The sequence below is a fragment of the Ailuropoda melanoleuca genome, chromosome 12 (assembly GCF_002007445.2).
Source record: "Ailuropoda melanoleuca isolate Jingjing chromosome 12, ASM200744v2, whole genome shotgun sequence".
Classification (NCBI taxonomy): Eukaryota; Metazoa; Chordata; class Mammalia; order Carnivora; family Ursidae; genus Ailuropoda; species Ailuropoda melanoleuca.
This window is the reverse complement of record NC_048229.1, coordinates 16,731,386-16,750,110: the sequence shown is the minus strand read 5'-3', so window position 1 is coordinate 16,750,110 and position 18,725 is coordinate 16,731,386. Positions and strand designations below refer to the sequence as shown.

The 18,725-nt window shown below is 50.2% G+C and overlaps 2 protein-coding genes, 1 non-coding gene and 1 pseudogene across 5 annotated transcripts in view; 1 reads left to right on the top strand and 3 right to left on the bottom strand.

Annotated features, from left to right (window-relative positions):
* Window positions 1-3,178, top strand: part of SART3 (spliceosome associated factor 3, U4/U6 recycling protein) — a 34,742-nt gene extending 31,564 nt beyond the window's left edge. For both annotated transcript variants that reach the window (XM_034672364.1, XM_002921225.4), the window contains exons 17-19: window positions 110-262; window positions 1,167-1,357; window positions 2,111-3,178. In XM_034672364.1, the coding sequence (XP_034528255.1) occupies window positions 110-262; window positions 1,167-1,357; window positions 2,111-2,288 (522 nt within the window). In that variant the 3' untranslated portion in view covers window positions 2,289-3,178. The remainder of the gene's footprint in view (window positions 1-109; window positions 263-1,166; window positions 1,358-2,110) is intronic.
* LOC117795341 lies at window positions 1,904-2,001 on the bottom strand (annotated as a pseudogene).
* A 1,354-nt stretch (window positions 3,179-4,532) lies between the features above and the next one.
* FICD (FIC domain protein adenylyltransferase) lies at window positions 4,533-10,421 on the bottom strand. 2 transcript variants are annotated; one of them, XR_004629040.1, is made up of 4 exons: window positions 10,263-10,421; window positions 8,493-8,843; window positions 6,072-7,333; window positions 4,533-5,507 (listed from the first exon to the last, which is right to left on the bottom strand). XR_004629040.1 is itself a non-coding variant. In XM_002921224.4 (3 exons), exons 2-3 carry the CDS (start codon window positions 8,818-8,820, stop codon window positions 6,258-6,260), a joined length of 1,404 nt encoding a protein of 467 aa, XP_002921270.2. In that variant the 5' UTR covers window positions 8,821-8,843; window positions 10,263-10,421; the 3' UTR covers window positions 4,533-6,257. The 2 variants fall into 2 exon arrangements, 1 of the variants encoding a protein (XP_002921270.2); XM_002921224.4 differs by having other exon boundaries at window positions 4,533-7,333.
* Window positions 10,422-17,510: 7,089 nt separating this feature from the next.
* TRNAD-GUC lies at window positions 17,511-17,583 on the bottom strand. The gene has a single exon. It is a non-coding gene; the product is annotated as a tRNA-Asp (tRNA).
* Between the last annotated feature and the right edge of the window lie 1,142 nt (window positions 17,584-18,725).

Genomic DNA, 18,725 nt, shown 5'->3' with positions numbered 1-18,725 from the left:
CAGCCAGAATCGGCTCTGGTCTCCGGCTGGGGCGAGACCTGTGGTCTCGAGTCTGGTGCGCTGGGCTGGGCCCTGGGTGTTTGACTCCTTCCTTCCCTTCTTCCTGTAGGTGTTCAGGTACAGCACTGCCCTGGAGAAACACAAGCTGTTTGTCTCAGGCCTGCCTTTTTCCTGCACTAAAGAGGAGCTAGAAGAGATCTGTAAGGCTCATGGCACCGTGAAGGACATCAGGCTGGTTACCAACCGGGCAGGCAAACCAAAGGTTAGCGTCTGCGCAGACGGTATTAGCTTCTTGAGGTGTTCAGATTAATAGGTTCTGAGTGGGTTCCTCGTTTGCTGAGAAACAAGTTCACAGAACAATAGGGACACTTCGCTCTACTTGCATTTGGAGTCGGATTANGATCCCGTAACGCCGGGATCACGCCCTGAGCCGAAGGCAGACGCTTAACCGCTGTGCCACCCAGGCGCCCCTAACCTGTTTCTAGCTAATTATACTAAAAAGAATAGGGCATTGGGGGAAAGAAAGCTTCCCATAAATTAGCAGGGGCCACAGTGCAGACCCCTGGTTGCGTGCGCCCTCCTGCCCAGACTCATCTCTTCACGAGGCTTCCAGGCACCTCCTCCGGTCTGAGACCCCATCACGTCCTCCCACTAGCTCCCCCCAGCGTCCTGCAAAATTACCACATTCTCAGTAGTTGTTTAGAGTTTGGGTTACCTGTCTTTCCCCCAGCCCTCCGGGTTGATGGAGAGTTGAAGAGCATGAAATAAGGAGGGGCTGGACCCCAGACACGAGGGCTCACCTTGTGTCCAGCTGCCTCATTCATTTGCTTTTGCTGGATTTATACTGGTTGGTTTGTCCGTCCCTTCCTCTTTCCCTCCCTATTTTTCCTTTTCTGTCGTTGTCTTTTTTTTTTTTTCTTTTTTGCTGGAGCAAGCACAAGATACGCTGACCTCACAAAGGTTATCTGAAGTTACAGTCAGTTGGAGAAACAGGGAGGAAGAGTAGGGTCAGTGCATAAACTGATAGACAAAGGATGGTGGCGGTGGGGAAGGGAACCCGACGTCGGGGTGCCTGCCTGGTACTGGCTTCTGGGCTGAGGCAGGAAGTTGGGTCCTGGCTCGGCTGCACCTGATCTGGCTTTGGATCTGAATCTTGTCTCTTATAGGGCCTGGCCTATGTGGAGTATGAAAATGAGTCCCAGGCATCACAGGCTGTATTGAAGATGGACGGTATGACCATCAAAGAGAATGTCATCAAAGTGGCCATCAGCAATCCCCCTCAGAGGAAGGTTCCAGAGAAGCCAGAGGCAAGGAAAGCTCCAGGTGGCGCCATGGTGCCGCGGCAGATTTACGGAGCGTAAGTGTGTGCATGCCACCCTGCGCGGACTTGGCCCTTGCCAGCACTGTGGTGGATTCATTTCCTGCTAGTACAGCGAGCTGGGGCGGGAAGCCAGGGCCTCCTGTTCCTGGGGATGCTCACCGTCCTTCCCCAGAGCAGATCCATGCAGAGCGCAAGCCCAGAAGTGGAGCCCTTCCTGGTGTTTCAGTTTACACATGTGATTTATCTGAGGTCAGTTGGTTTCTAGGCAGTGATTATTTTAAAGCCTCCTTTGGCAGTAGAATCCATACGAGGAGATTTAGAACCTGAGAGCCATATGCTTGCCGGGGTAATCTACACTCTGGGTGTAATCACAGAAGAGCTAGGCTTTTCACCTGGTAGGAAGGAGACAGTGAAATCGTGAGGTGGTTTGGGGTAAGGTCTGAAAGAGGATAGCGTTTTTATCCACCTTACGTGTGACTGTTGCACAGGGTTGGTCTTTGCCAAAATTGTGAAAAAGGCAGTTTGTTAAACTGGTTTTTGCATATTAGTCAAAGTCGCACAGCACAGGGATCCTCTCCCCTTTCTGGTTTTTACTCTTCACCTATTAACTTGGGACTCTACACATTCTGAGAAACTTCTCTAGTAACAAACTATAGAAATGAGCCAGAAAGTATGGTCTTCACTCTGTAACTTCGGGTGATTGAAGACTATCCTGGCTTAGTTTTGCAAATAAAGCAGGGGCCACGAATGGTTGCTTTTTAAGTGTACACCCGGTGTTTGCTCTTCCAGGAGGGGGAAGGGGAGAACCCAGCTCTCCCTACTGCCTCGTGCCCTGCAGCGCCCGAGCGCGACGGTTGCCCAGGCCGAGAACGGCCCTGCCCCGCAGCCGGCGGTCACCGCCTCAGCAGCCACCGAGGCGCCCAAGATGTCCAATGCCGATTTTGCCAAGTTGCTTCTGAGAAAGTGAACGGGACTCTGGAGAAGGGAAATGCCTTACTTCACGCTGGCCAGGAAGAGCGCCCAGCACCCAGCTGTACTCTGGGTATGGAAGGGCCTGGGGCAGCACCCCCCCACATATTTTCCTCGGGGTTAGACAGAAAGGGATGAGGGTGTCCAAGGAAAGAGGCTTGAAGCGCTCCCTCATATTGAGGGCAATGGGAGGAAAACGATCACTCCATGGGTTGGGCCCAGTGTGTAGTTTCTTAAGCTATTTTTGTGTCTTATAGAGTGAGAAACAGAAGTGAAACTCAAACACACCGTTTTGAGACCCACTTGTCCAAATGTTTTTGGCCAGCTCTGGCCCCCTTTTATAAGACACTTCTCTTACAGCCTGCACAGCTTATGTGCCCGTCACTCTTTTTAATTTTAAAAGACAAAATGGCAGATGCTAGTAATTCACCAGAATGGCCTATTTTAGTAAAGGGGTGGTGGGGATAGGGAAGTCACGTAAAAAACGTTTGATGGATTTTTGTTCAAAGGGGGCTGTGCGTTTTTATATTATGTATTTGTAAATGACACATCAACCCATTGTTTTGTTTCCTAAATGCGAAATATCTGTGACCTTTGTTTTATATGGGAGTTGTGTGTGCCACCTGCTGTGGACCATTTTCTTTGCCTAGTGATTAGTGAACCGTGTTCTTTGTCTAAATATTGAGTTTCTGCCCTTTGGTTTTGTTTAAATACCATGTCAAGTGCAAACTTAAATTCTCCCCACTTAGCTTTGTTTATTAAACTGAAGTTCTCTTAAAAACTTCTTGCCGAACGGTACTCAGATGTGCATTCAAACATGGATGTATTTTGAAATGGGTGCACTTGTGTTACCTAACAGATGTGTAAATAGAACTTTTGTAAGTCAAATCCTTTTGTCCCTTTGATTTAAGTCATTTCAGTTGTGATGGCTCTTCAGGTTTAGACTTCACTTTGCTGCATTTTGGCCCTTTAGCTTCTAGGCTTTTTTACCTCTCATCTCCTATCAAATACTTATTGCTTTAAAAGCCATGTTGCCAGTTCAGTAGGGAAATGGACTTTTTAAATAAAGGCATTCTGGGGGAAGAAATCAGGAAATGCTCTCATGCGTGCTAGAAATCAACCCACTTTATCTGGTTTTTAAGTTTTTGTGCATCAGGCTTTACTGCATTTTTAATGGGAAATTGGTCATGTCATCCAAAAGTGTTGACAGAAGAGCAAAAGGAACTCCCGTCCCGTCCTTGAGCTGCAGCATCGCTGTCTAGCGCAGGGTCCTTCACCTCCACTGCACCCGCCCTCCCTGTTACATCTCGGCAGCCCCGCCCCCCACCCCCAGAGACTGCAGCCAGTGCCTCCAAGAGATCCGGCCCTACAGGCCAAGGTTTTATCATTAGTCCTAGAAATAAGAGCAATAATGCCTTCCAAGTCCTCAACAATCCAAATTTCTAGTTTCCTGTTGTTTTGTAAGTGCATCCCCCCACCCCCTAGGAAGTTAGGACCCGTTGATAAACCTCTGAAGTCTTTTAATCTGACAGTTCCCCTCCACCTTGTCTCTCTCTTTCTCACAAAACATTTTTTGTTAGATGTTAGTTGTGAATTAAATTCACATAGTGGCCAGAAAAACGCGTGCTGTAACCCTGGTCCCTCCTGTGTTCTTGAAATGGGCACTTACCACCCCCTCCCCCCGCGCCTCACCCCACCGAAGACTGTTGGTTGGGCAAGAGGACTAGGAACGCACAGGGACTACCACCGAGGAGCCCCAGGTATCTCCTTACCAGTCCCAGCTGACGTGGCTTCACTCTCGGTGCTGCACATTTCACCGTTCTGCTCTCTTGCTGTTGGCCAGTCTTCTGCCCTCACTTCATGCTTTCTCATGTCAACACAGGCTCATTAAAGAATTGAACCCACTCAGACTCGAGCTCGGGGCTCAGGGTGTGGACAGTCCTAGAAACGGACCGTCAGGAACATGTGAGTGGGTTTATGTGTTTTCCCCAGGAAATCAAGAACTGATGGTAAACAGAAGCACGAAACACCATTTGCGTTACTGGCGTGTTAGTGGAAGACCAGTGCTTCAGGCCTGCCAGTGCAGGTAGGTCGCTTACCCCCACAGCTCCCTCTCATCTGCCTGTCGAAATGAGCACCTTATGCCGTAATACAGACAGGGCTTAACGTTCCGAAAGAATTCCTCCTTCATCCTTGTGACGGATGGGAACATCGCTTGAATAAGCAAAGTCTCAGGCCTTTATGTAATAAAATACTTTATTAGAGTCAGTAATCTGTTAAGTAACGTCCTTCACAACAGAGCTAAAGTGCACGTTTCTCTCTGGTACCAAGCACGCACTTCTGTCAGGCTTCCTCGGTGTGCTTGTAAAACCAGGACGATAGAAGACTTCAGGTTGAAGAGATACCTTATGGCAGCATACGAGGATGAAAATATTTTTTATAAGGGTTTGAATAACTCTCCCTTGGGGCCACGTCACACAGCTTTTTCCTCATCTTTCAGAAGGCTACTCTGCTATTGCACAGTTAAATAACTGTAGAAACACATGCTGCCTCAGAAGAGTGACCTCCTTCCTGTCAGGGTGTGGCTTCCCAAGTCAGAGACCACACTCTGTATGTGTTCACCACCATTCCGACCCTGACAAAGTGCGTGACAGTGCCAGACGTCCCAGGCTCCGTCACTGGGAAAGGAACCTGTGGCCCTTTTGACTCCGAGCAGCATAGCAGCGGTCATATCGGCGCTGGGGCCAATATGCTCTTGATAGAAGAGAGTCATCTTCTGTAGAATGAAGGCTTGGAAACCTGGCCGTATGACATAGAACATTTTATCATTTTACAAATTGCTAGAAAAATAAGGCCACTCCAAGGCAATCTCTTCCGCTTCCCTGACGGGACGTGGGACAGTACAATGGCTGTGGGAGGTGTGGGGGTCGAGTCAGTAAGTGGAGAAGGCTGCCTGACAAAAAGGACACATCCTGGCTGTGGTGAAAGGTTTCTTCTTGGTTTGGTAGAAACTCCATTTTCAAAAATGCTTACTTGGTGTTGACGTGGCATCTGTTTTCTCAGATGTGTTCTTGAATATCTGCTTACACGAGATGTTCAACTCAAGAGTCAGGGCTGAGGGCAGACTTGGCTACTTGCGCGATACCTGATCTGTGGTAGGACTCAGTTGTGCGACGAACCCAGAGGACTTGTAGACCAAAATATCTGGTCTGAGTTGCTGAGAACAAAGTGCGAGAAACATTTCATACACAGAGCAAACCAAGCTGGCCACTCCCCTATTCTTAATTAGAAAAAGTCTTGATAAGGGAACAACATAACAGCCTCTGGCACTGGAGTTTGCGAGCTAACTATGACTCAAGGCCTTCCTTGAAATGAGCAAGGCATCTAACTAGAAATGTTGTCAACATTAATCTTATTTCACATCTCAAAAGTTTGCTCTACCAGTGAGAATTAGTCTCAACGCCAGTCTCTACAGAAGCAAGCTTTCAGTCCTTTCTCAAAACCGGGACCACGTTCTCCCCAAGAGTGCTGACCTCTCAGGTCAAGTCACAGAACACTTGGAGGAGTTCCTCCTATAGCTTCTGGACCTCCTTCCACACTTCTGGCCTCTCCCCCACCTGAGTGCAAATTCTGCTCCAGAACCCGCGTTCTGGTTACACACACAGCACTGATGCCCCCAAAAGCCTATTTTGGGCCACCAGTGCAGACAGCAGACACCACACAACATTTACTAGCCCCCAAAAAGAAAATAAATAATAACTTGGGCTGAATTATAAGTTACCTTAGAGATAAGGCTTAATAATTTAGGTTTTCTTTTTTTTTAACTAAAACATTTGGAGGTAAAGAATGTTTAAGTTCCTTTTCCGTCTCCTTTTGCTTTAGGAGACAACTAGGTTTCTATGAAATGCTAAGGTTTTTCCCCCCCACCTTGGGGACATCCGTTGTCCCCAAGGGAGGATTTAGAGGGTTAGGGCTTCACAGGCAGTGTCTCCTTAAACCCGGAGTGGTTGGGTTTGGCCTCAGGCAGTGCCACCGGATACTCCGTTGTGGCAAAGAGCAGGGTGTCCAGAGTGGTCTCCGTGCACTTGGCGATGAAGCGGATGAACGGCCTCACGTCGCCTTCATTGGCGACCTCCAGTACGTGGTAGTACTCGGACCTCTGCTCCTTGCGGATGGTGATGGGAGGGTAGCCCGCCTGCATCAGGATGAGGTTCATCAGCAGGCGCGAGGTCCTTCCGTTGCCGTCGATGAAAGGGTGGATGTAAACCAGTTTATAATGGGCCAAGGCCGCAAACTCCACTGGATGCAGATTCATGGCGTCCTCAGAGTTGAGCCACTGGAGGAACTCCTCCATCTGCTTTTCCACATCTTGAGGATGGGGAGGGATGTGGTGTCCCACGAGGACCTGTGTCGTCCGAAACCTGCCAGCTTCCACTGGATCCACATAACCCAGCACCCGCCTGTGAATCTCCAGCACGTCGCTGACGGTGACAGACCCGATGCGGGAGACCAGCGTTGTATTGATGTACGTCATTGCCGCGTGCATGCCGATGACCTCGTTCTGCTCCTCCAGGCTTTTCCCTGGCACGGCGTAGCGGGTCTCCAGGATGTGCCTGATTTCCGAGAGGGTGAGGGTGTTGCCCTCGATCGCGACCGTGTGGTAGATGTGATGGTAGTAGGTTTCCTCCATGACCCTGCGCAGCGCGGAGCTGCCCTTGGGGATGGACATGACCTTCTTCACTTTGCTGTCAATGATGCTAAAATACCTCTGGTCAATCTCCTCGACCAGCGGCAGCGTCCGGTCCCGGTTGACCAGTGCTTTCTCGTGGTAGGGCGAGATGGTCAGCGCTCTGGTGTATAAGTAATCCGCCTGGATGATGTCCTTGTCCTCTTCTGAAAAGATGCCAAACTCGTTGAGCGCGTCCACGAAGTCTGGGTCCATTTTGAGGGCGTGCAGGAAGAGCTTGTGGGCTTTCTCCCGCTTGCCTTGGCGTTTCATCTCCAGGGCTTGGTTCAGAGCTGCTTTGGCTTCCAACTTACCAGCTAGAAAAGAGCCAGAGAAGCGTTGGCAGGGAGGGTAGGGCGGGCAAAGGATGTTCAGGGGAGCTGGCCCCTGTGCTGGCCCTTCATGGGGCTCATTCCAGCTCCTCTGCTCACGGTACCACTGCAGCTGGTCTTTGTGTGTCCCTAGAGCCATTCTCTGTACCTGGGAGGTACCACCTGGACTCCCTGGCCCCCTGCCTTCCGAGTGCTGGAGTGAGTGGCTGTGGCCGCAGCTCCTGTTAGGTGGCTCTCCCATATGCTCAGCGCTCTGCTCTCCTGGATCAGTCTTGGTGGTGCTGGTCCCGGCCCCTGTCCCTTCAGGCCTAGGCTGTTAACAGCTCCCCCCTGGTGCTAGGCTCTGGAGGCTTCCCCATCCCTGGGCTGTTATTTGAATTTTTTTTTTTTAAGATTTTATTTATTTATTCGATAGAGATAGAGACAGCAGCGAGAGAGGGAACACAAGCGGGGGGAGTGGGAGAGGAAGAAGCAGGCTCATAGCAGAAGAGCCTGATGTGGGGCTCGATCTCATAATGCTGGGACCACGCCCTGAGCTGAAGGCAGAGGCTTAACCGCTGTGCCACCCAGGCGCCCCTGTTCTTTAAATCTTTTAACCCAGTGGTTCTCAACCAGGGGTGATTTTGCCCCCCCCCGCCCCACCCCCGGACAGCTGGCAGTGTCTGATGGGGGGGCAGTGCTGCTGGCATCCAGTGGTTAGAGCCCAGGGGTGCTGCTCAGTGCACCCCAGAGGACAGTACGGAGGGACAGAAACTGCTAGACCTAGCCGTCCCTCATCACCCCTCCACTCGCCAAGTGTCAGCCACACATGGGGCTGCTTTTCCTCACATGCCCAGGCTCCCTCACCCTCTGGTCTCTGCCTGGTGCACTTGCCCCCTCATGCATTTTCCTTTGGGTCATTTCCCCATTTACACTGAGGTCTCAGCTCAGGCATTCCCTCCAGGGAGCCCGCCTGGTATGCTCCCCCGTTTCCCCATCACCACACTGGTGATGCTGTATCTTAGCCAGTTGTCAGCTCGTCTAGGGTGGGAGCTCGGGGCAGACTTGTTCACCAGAGTACCCTGTGCCCTGCCCACGGGACACGGTAGGCACTCTAAATAGCTATCCAGTTCCGAAGTGAGGACAGGTGGCCGGTCTGCCTTACCTGGAGAGGCCTTGGTCTTGACCGCCAGCAGTGGTGCCTCCCTGGAGGTCACACTGAGCTCTGTGGAAGGGCTGCTGCACTTGGTGATGGCATGCTGCACCCTGTCCAACTTGCTTCTGAGCAGGTAGAAGCCTTTGAGCACAGTCAGACACTGCTCTTCTAAGGCCCCCAGCGGCAGCAACAGCGCCAGCAGGGACCCCAGCACCATGCTCAGCAACATCACCCACAGGAAGCGGCCCCAGACAGAGACCCATTTTGGTTCAGTCACTGCCATCACTGAAGCCATCGGCATGAGTGTCATCTGGACTCGGGTGGGCCCCCTGCACATACTCAGTTGCCTCAGAGCAGGACCTGCAGGGAACCAAGAGTTGTAGGAGATGAGGCAGGGGAAGGAGACATGTTTAAGATAGGTTTCTGAATTCAGTTTCTGAACTCAGGCCCCCCACACCTCCTATTTCACTATGACCACATGTTGGGGCAAGGCAGGAAGTGGATGTAAATGGGGAGGGGCCAGCCTGGAGGACGGGTGCCACTTCCAGGGCACCGTGACTCTGAAAAGTAATGCCACTGCACTCAACATTTATTGAGCACTTACTGTGTGCCCGGCCCTGGGCTAAGCACTAAGGGACCTCACACATACTATCTCTTGCAGTCTTCAACAGGAGCTGATGCTATCGTCATCCCACTTCTCCAGATGAGGAAACAGGCTCAGAGAGATGAAGCCCCTTGTCCAGTCACCCAGTGAGTAAGTGACAGCTTTAGGACTTGAATTCAGGAACCCATGGCTCTAAAGTCCCCTCCCTTGACAACAGATCTCTGACCACACACATACTCAGATTGGCCAAAGCAGTTCTGAGGTCTAGTCTTTGAGCGCACAACTGTTTGGTGGCCTGATTTGCTGCCACATGGTGGCCGCCTCTTCATGCCTACATCCTGGTATTAGCCACAGTGCCGCTCCCCTCTTTGGCCTTCCTTCCCTGACCTGTCCAGCAAGGATCTCACCTAGAGCTTGGGCAGTCAAAGCACCTCAAAAGAAACTCAAGCTGTGGGCCAGAGTGGGTGACCACTCGCCCTCCACATAACAGTGGGCATGTGCTTTGGGCTGGCAGTGGGAGTGGAGGGGTTAGGTATGCAGGCACCATTATGCTAACAATAAGCATTTATTGGGCACCTATGGTGTACTGAGCACTAAGCTGAGTGCTAGCCATGCATTATCTCAATCATTAACACCCTATGAAGGAAAGCTACCCCCAACTCCATTTTACAGACAAGGGAAACTAAAGCAGAGTAAGTGAATCTCCAGAAGGCCACGTGAGTAAATAGAAGCATCAAGAATGAATCCCCAGTGCATCTGGGAAGAGTACCCAGGTCTTAACCGCTACCTTATTCCCAACCAGGGCCCATGCATCCCTGCTCCGGCCTGCTTCTGGTGCTGTGCCTCCAAGACCCAGAAATGACCGATTAGGTTTGTGATCACCCAGGGCGTAGAGTCTAATGGGGAAGCCTGGCTCATTGATACACCTGAAATGGCTTGGTCTGTGCTCTAACCGGGGTACGCTGGGTGTGCTCTAGGGGGTTAGAAGAGAGTATGGGTCACTGCTTCGTCCAGGTGTTCTGGGAGGCTCCGGGAGGGACGGGATCCGCGGCAGAGCTGGAGTTCGCCAGGGACCCGCGTCTGCGCGGGGAAGGCAGGAGATGCGAACGTCTCACCCCTCACTACACTAGGAAGGGGGAAACTGAGGCCCAGAGGGGCGAAGTGGCTGGACTTACCCCTCTGAATCCCGACCAGGGCTCACTTCGCCGCTGTCTCCTGCCCAGCTCGCTCCTTCCGAGCCCCTAGGGCTCCTCCCCTCCTACCGCTCGCTGCTGCCCGACCCTGCCGCCGCCTTTCAGGCGCTCGGAGGCCCCGCAAGCCACCGGCTTCCAGGCCCTGCTTCGCCGCCGGCCTTCTGGCCCCGCCCCCGGCGACTCGCCATTGGTCGGTCCGCCATCCTCTTTGCGGCGGATTGGCTTCTCCGACTCGTCCTCCCCTCGCGCTTCCGGGTTCTCGCGTCTGTGTCTGCTTCCCTGGGAAAGACGCGCCGTGGGTCACCCCCATTGGCTGGCTCCTGTGTTTGTCTCGTGCCCGCAGCAGCCAATGGGCAACCGGAGGGGCGGGGCCCGGGCGACAGGCGGGAGTAGCGGGCGGAAAACCCGCGCGGCGGCGATTCGGGGGCCCTATCGGTTCCGCGACCGGAAACTCGCAATTCCGTCTGCCGTGAAGCTGCCCTTCTGCGCCTCGTCCCGGGGCCGCTCTCGTGGGCCTCCGTTTCCTTACGTAGAAAATGAGGATGCGCCGCACCCTGTTAGTCTGACTTCAGAGCTCCTGTTCTTAGCCCCGACGCTGTGATACCAGGGTTGCCCTCTTCCCCCCCCCTTTCCCTTTTCCTCCCCGACTCTATAATTTGCATCCCCTCGAGAAGGAACTGTCTGGTTTATTTAGCTTCCCAGAGAGACTGGGATTTTTCCTTGAAGCAGAGAGCTGAAACCTCCATCCTTGTTCACAAATACTGAAATTCATCATCTAGGACGTGCCCAGAAATGCTAAGCATTAAGATGTTAGCCATATAGATTCTGCAGGCTTCAATCAAGTCTTTGTCACCTAAGCTCTGTGTGACCTTGGGCGTTACTCTAAGCCTCAGTTATTCCATTTGTTAAACGGGGACAAACAGCCGACCTCGCCTTTGACCTCAAGTTCAGGATCTGCAGAAGGCCTGCATGTTCAAGATCTGCCCTCCTCCATGACCCGCATTCCCCTTGGGAGCCACTATCAGGCAGTGGTTGTAGGGGTCTCTACTGGAGCCACACAGCCCTGGGGTCTAATACCAGCTCTGCCACTTGAAAACTGAGTTACATTTAGCAAGTGACTTGATTTTACTGGTCCCGTCTGCTTCTCTAAAACGGGGACAGTGCGATGACAGTACCTCCTCCTAGGGTTTTGTGTGAGGGGGAAGTGAGATCCTCCATGTCTGGCACAAAGCAAACATTTGATAAGTATCTGCTGTTGCAATTATTTCTAGACAAGACACAAAGTTGTTGCTGTTTTCTTATTCACGGAAGAAACTGTCAGAGCTTCAGGTGGCTCCAGTCACTGGGGAGTGACTCCATGTCCTTTCATAGGTCTCAGTCTGCTTCTAGTTTAGGGAAGCTACTGACCACAGCCAGAAGAGTGCTGTCATAAAAGACACCATGGGGACAGGGGAGGGCATTGGAAGGTGAAGGACCAAACAGCTTTGGCCCTTGCTGGCTGTGCTTCCTGTTTATATCTTGTAACTGTTCCCCATTCCCCCAGCTCCCGGCCCTTGGCATAGAAAATAGCATGTAGTAAATACTTGAGACATTTTGTTGACTCAAATAAGAAATACGTGAAGCAGGACAAACCATGGTGATTTTAAGAAACAAAATCAGGGGGTGCCTGGGTGGCACAGCGGATAAGCGTCTGCCTTCGGCTCAGGGCGTGATCCCAGCCTTATTGGATCGAGTCCCACATCAGGCTCCTCCTCTATGAGCCTGCTTCTTCCTCTCCCATTCCCCCTACTTGTGTTCCCTCTCTCATTGGCTGTCTCTATCTCTGTCAAATAAATAAATAAAATCTTAAAAAAAAAAAAAAGAAACAAAATCAGGATAGTGGTTATTTCTGGGGTTTCTTGTTTCTATCTTTTGAACAGAGGTCTCCGACATTGTTCTCTTGAAATCTTGTGAATTTCCCTTCTGATGGCTCAAGCAGCAATGTTGTAAAAACTCTCCCCAAAGGAGGGCCTGCTATGAAACCAGCTAATTATGGAGGATGGTTGGTGGAGTAGAAAGCAGTGAGGCTCAGAGGTCAGACAGATATGTGCTCAAATGCAGGGTGTATCTCTTATTAGCTCTGTGTCCTAGAGCAGATCACTTACCCCACCGAAATGGGTAACCCGGGGCTTGTGGACTTCTGCCCCTCCCAGGCATAAGATGACGCCATCATCTGCTTATAAAGGCACCATCTGTGGGCACCTGGGTGGCTCAGTTGGTTAAGCATCAGCCTTTGGCTCAGGTCATGATCCCAGGGTCCTGGGATTGAGCCCCAAGTCAGGCTCCCTGCTCTCCCTCTGCCCCTCACCACTGCTCGTGGTCACTTGCTATTCTCTCAAATAAATAAAATCTTAAAAAATATACATTAAAAAAAAATAAAGGCACCATCCACCTTCCACATTCCGAGGTGCCACTGTCACCTCTTCAATGAGCTTAGAACCTTAGGTAGCAAACCCAGAAGCTGCACAAAAACCATCAGCAAATTAAACTGCCTGGGCGTGAGACAACAGGGGTAAGTGTGGAGAAGGTGAGAGTGCCTCCCTTATCCAAAGCGGGCAGCAGCTTCTCAGCTCTAGCCTACATTTATTGTGTAAAAAATGCATTTCGTCCAAAAGTTGACAGATTTTCTAAATTTTCAAAAGAAATGTCAGGCCTAGTTTTTTAAGCAAATGCTCCAGATTTTTAAACAGTTGGCATGTCTGCCCACATTGAGGGCTACTAGACCTCAATCCCTGCTTTAGGTTTTTTAAAATGGCCCGGAGATGGTGGCTGGGATCAGAGGCAGGAACATCACGCCTTTTGGCAGATGAGCGCACTACTGCCTGTAGCCACCAGGAGGCAGTAATTTACCAGGTATCACTTCCCCCACACAATCTCTTTGTCAGGAGATCCCACTCAATTTTCTTGACTGCGTTCGGCTGCGTTGAATGCACAAAATACGGTCCCTGAAGCGATATTCAAAAATTGGCTTGCTCCGCCTTAAACATTCCGTCTTGGGTGGAAATGGCCTCCTTGCCGAGGCCCACGGAGGAGTGCTCTAAAAGCTTACCTTGACGCTTGACAAAGAACCTGGAAAGTGGCTGCTTGGGAAACGCGTCCATTATGCAAAGCAAAACAAAACAAACCCTTATGCATCTTTAAGAAACAGCAGTCAAGCGCTTCTTGCTGTCAGAGTCGGATTCTATTGCTTAGGAAACACAAAACTCCCCCCAACTGGAGGCTAAATGCTGCTTTGCAAGAAATGGCTCCAGAATGACTCAACTTCATTTAAAAGAAAATTCACCATACTGGTCCCCTCTCCCCCCACTCCCAGGTTCCTCTAATTTCCCAGCCTGCTTGGATTTTTCCCCCTCTCCTTCTAACTTAGAGCTGCTGTCCAAGAGCGCCCCCCCCCCACCGAAGCAGTCCTTCTCTGACATCTTCATTTTGTATACCCAGTGGCAGTCAGGCCCAGTTCCTGGGGCCCAAGAGGCAGGGTTTGGGGGAACACTGAGTAGGTGTCCTTGGGCCCATGATTCCTGCTCTGGATTCAGGATGATCTCAGACATGCAAATAAGTGTTTTCAGAGCAAATCACTTGGGGAAGTGATATTTCTTACTTTTAACAAATTAAACATAACTGCTTCTTCTCTTGTTAAATAGCCAAAATAACCAACTACTTTATTTCTTTTTTTTTTTAATTGAAGTATTGTTGGCATACAATATTATATTAGTTTCGGTTGTAGGACATAGTGGTTGGACAATTCTGTACATCACTCAGAGCTCGCCACGAAGAGTGCAGTTATTGTCCGTCACCTTACAATGTTATTATAACCAATTTATTTCCTAAAAGCAAAATAGGATCACAGATAAATAGAAGGCACAGATAAACAATAAGAAAAAAAATTCCCATGCTCAATTGAAATAGATATTTTTTATGCATGTCTGCTTTTAAATTATGAAGTATTTCAGACAGCCAGAAGGCATAGATAATAAAATGGGTACCTGTGTGCCTGCCCTCCAGTTTAAGAAATATCACAGTGGGACACCTGGGTGGCTCATTTGGCTGAGTGTCCCCATCTCTTGATTTCGGCTCAACTCATAATCTCAAGGTCATGGGATCGAGCTCCACGCTTAGCATGGAGTCTGCCTGAGGTTCTCTCTCCCTCTCCCTCTCCTGCTTGTGCTCTCTGTCTGTCTCTAACATAAATAAGTCTAAAAAAAAAAAAAAGGAAGAAAGAAATAGATTATATTATCAATGCCCTGAAGCCCTGGGCATCCTCTCCCCTGTCACTTTCCCTTCCTTCCCTCCCAGAGATAATCACCATCTTGAATTTGTTGCTTATTACACCCATACATGACCTCTTGTTTTTAACCATATGTATATACTCCTAAATAGCATATAGTGAGGTTTTGCATGCTGTTACATGTTATATACATACTGTGTATCCTCCTGCATTTTTCTTTTTTTAGTTTGGCATTATATTTTAGAGAGTTATATTTATGTTGATACAGTTAATTCTGGCTCAGTAATTGTGCACTGCTGTGTCACGTTCCACGTACGATTTATTTCCCATTTACCTGTTCAAAGGTATTTGGATCATTTTTAGTCCTTTTTTTTTTTTTAAAGATTTTATTTATTTATACGACAGAGATAGAGACACCCAGCGAGAGAGGGAACACAAGCAGGGGGAGTGGGAGAGGAAGAAGCAGGCTCATAGCGGAGGAGCCTGATGTGGGGCTCGATCCCATAACGCCGGGATCACGCCCTGAGCCGAAGGCAGATGCTTAACCGCGGTGCCACCCAGGCGCCCCCATTTTTAGTCCTTTTCTTTGTTTTCTTTTTAAATATTTTATTTATTCATTTGAGAGAGAGAGAGGCAGAGAGAGCACAAGCAGGGGTAGAGGCAGAGGGAGAGGGAGAAGCAGACTTGCCGCTGATCTGGGAGCATGACATGGGGCTCGATCCCAAGACCTAGAGATTATGACCCAAGCCGAAGGTAGATGCTTAGCCATCTGAGCCACCCAGGTGCCCCTCTAGTTCTTTTCTATTACAAACACATGGCAGTGAAATTCTTGTATGATTTTTTGGCATGTGTGTGGAAGTTTCTCTAGGGCGGAGTTTCTCAAAGAATCAATCACCTGGGGAGCTTTTTAAAAAAACATCCATACCTGGGCCTGCTCTAGACCAATAAAGTCCTCCAACCTTTCTGATCCTCCTGTGTCTTGACTATAAGTGGAAATAATTGTACCTGTCCTGCCGTCTCATTATTGGTAGTGGTAACAACCATTCATTAAGCACTTACTGTGTACTAAGTAATTTATGTATATTACTTTATTGGATTTTTGTAACAATACCATGAAGTAGAAATCATTGAACCCACTTTACAGAAGGTGAAACTAAGGTTCAGCGAGGCACACAGCCAGCAAGTGGCAGAGCCAGGGTTCACAACCGGTCTTCCTGACTCAAAATTTATAGTTTTAACCGCTATCAGACCCTATGATTTCAGGGCTGACAGGTTACGCTTTAGCTCTTCAATTTTACAGGTGGAGAAACTGAGGTGGCTAGAAGGCAAGGGCAGAGCCTGGACACAAATTCAAGTCTGTAGACTCTGTTCACCAACACATCACTTTCTTTCATAAAAGTACTTTGGGGAGGGGTGTGAGGAGCAAGGAGGGAAAATCTTAATAAAACCACCTTTTCTTCTCAAGACAATTTCTGCTGTCCCAAGGGCAGCTGGATCTACTCTGTGTCAGTTATCCGCTGCTGCGTAACAAACAGTGTCCAAATTTAGCAGCTTAACACGACAATACAAATGTATTATTTTGCATAGTGTGGTGTGTCAAGAATCCAGGAGCAGCTTAGTCGGATAGTTCTGACTCAGTATCTCTCTCAAGATTGCAGTTGCCGTGTTGGCTGGGGCTACAGTCACCTAAGGCTTGACTGGGCTGAGGAACCATTTCCAGGGTGGCCCGTTTTGGTGGCTGGCAGATTGGTGCTGGTAGTGGGCAGGGGCTTCAGTTTTTCTGCATGTGGGTCACTCCATAGGGCTGTCTGGGTGCCCTCCCAACACGGCGGCTTCTCCCGGTATGAGTGATCCGAGAGCATGATGTCCTTTACGACATAGCTTTGGAAGTCACCTACTGTCACCTCTGCTGAACTGTGTGGGTCACAACACAGAGCAGCCTAGGTACACTGTGGAAGGGGACTGCCTGATGTTCAGCAGGAGGCGAAGATCATTAGGGGCCATCTTGGAGGCTGCCTGTCCAGCACCCACTGTGCCTGCCCCTCCTCGATCCCAGTGGTTCCATCCGGCAGCCTAACAGCATGGACTTCAGGCCCCTTTGGCCAAGTCTTGGGGGCCCTCGGGGCAGGAAGCTTCTGCAGGTGTGAGACTCACCTGTCACAACACTGGGCTCCCAGTTGCCAGCTGCCTTTCCCCCAGATGTTTCATGAAAGCTTTCCAGCTATGTTAGTCTCATTGCCCAGAGAAGCGGCCTCCCCCTGCCTAAAACTATGGTCATGCTGACAGTGGAGACCGGCTCAGGTGTCAAGATGCCATTTTAGATCACGGCCTCTACAAGATGTGCCTAACACCCTCTCCTCTTGCTGCATGGTGTTGGTGACTCAGGGTGGCCACTAGGCCAGCCTGGAGGCGGACAGGACCCCCTGTCTGCCTCCTTCCCCTTCTCTGCTTCCCTGCTTCATGGAATCATGGTTTGTCACACCCATCAGCAGGCCAGCCGGCATCTGGGAGCTACTGGGCAGAGAGGCAGAGGGGCAGAGGGGTCCAGATTGCAGTCCCTTTGGACACGCCCCGGAAGCTCTCGGTGGAAGCTTTCTGTTGCCATAGTAACGTGGAGACAAGGAAATTAGCAAGGGTGCCGGGCTAGGCAAGAAAGCAGAGCCTTTTCTATGCATTCCCCTCCCCTAACTAGATAAGAATTCTGAGGGAGGGCTACAGACAGACATCAAAGGGTCTTTTTCTGGCCTGGAGGAGAGCATCTCCTCTTTAGTGAATTGTTGTGAAAGGAGTGCAGCCCTTTGAGTGATGGTTTTGGCTCTGGCGTTTGTAGAGGAACCCGAGGAGGAAGTTTAGAGCCAACTCACCTTTCTGTTGTTCGTTGTTGTTTTTAAGAAGACTGTCAGGTTTTCTTTTCTTTTCTTTTTTTTTTTTGAAGTTGATTGATTGATTGATTGAAGAAATCTCTATGCCCAGTGTGCGGCTTGAACACAGGACCCCGAGATCGACAGTCTCATGCTCTACCGACTGAGCCAGCCAGGCGCTCCTGTTGTTGATATCAGCTTTATTGAGCTGTGATTCTCATACCATACAGTTCACTCAGAATCACAGTCGATTTTAGAACTGTTCGTCTCCACCACCACCACCCCGCCCCGCCCCGAAGAAACCTCCCACCCTTTAGGTTTTTCTGCCACCACCCGCCCTCCGCCCCAGCAACCTACTTTCTGTCCATATAGATTCCTCTTTCTATAAATGGAAGCATAGAATATGTAGTCTTTGGCGACTGGCTTCTTTCAGCATTTTTATTCTTTGCCTCCTTAAGGTCCGCCATAGTCTCTCTGACAAAGGTGTCTCCGTTCTCTTTGAGAACAGTTCCGTTGTCTGGGGGTGCAGTTGCCGAATTAGCCCACGGGCTCCAGAGGGACGGAGGGGAACAGATTCCTGCGAGGCCCCCAGCGCTGGCCCTTCCCGTTCCATCTGGAGCCTTCCCCGCTGCTTTGAGACTGTAGCGGGGCAAGGGGCCCCTTCGGAGCACAGCTGGCCGGGTGTCCTGCCTGCGCGAGCAGACATGCTTCCCCACGACTTCCTCTTAGGGAGGCTGGGGTGGGACAGTGCTCATCACGACTGGCAAGTGTTTCCTGGGTGCCAGGCACCATCCCCCAAGCGTGTGTTAGGACTGGTTCATTGTTGCAGACCTTTTCTTTGCCCTCCTTTTCTTTTTGTGGGATTCACTTGAAAGCCACCTCTCCGTGCACCTGTTTTGCTAAAGCCGTAATCTGTTTTCTATCTTTCAGCCATAAACAGTGCAGGTAGAAGTCATCTCACTTTTTGCCTTGTGCTGGTCTAGATATTTGACTTGTTTATTTGATTAGCATTATTACTGTGTTAAAATGCACGTACCCTAACATTAACCGTCTTAACTGTTTTGAAGTGCACAGTTTAGTGGCATTAAAGACACTTGCATTGTTGTACAACCAATGCCACTATCTATCTCCAGGACTCTTTTCATCAGCCCAAACTGAAACTCTAGCTCCCCAGACCCCCTCCCCCCAGCCTGGGAGACCCCCTTCTACTTTGCTTCTCTCTGAGTCTGACTGCTCAAGGTGGAACCCTACAGTGTCTGTCTCTTTGTGACAGCTTAGCCTAGTGTCCCTCGGGGGTCATCCCCATGGTAGCACGAGTCA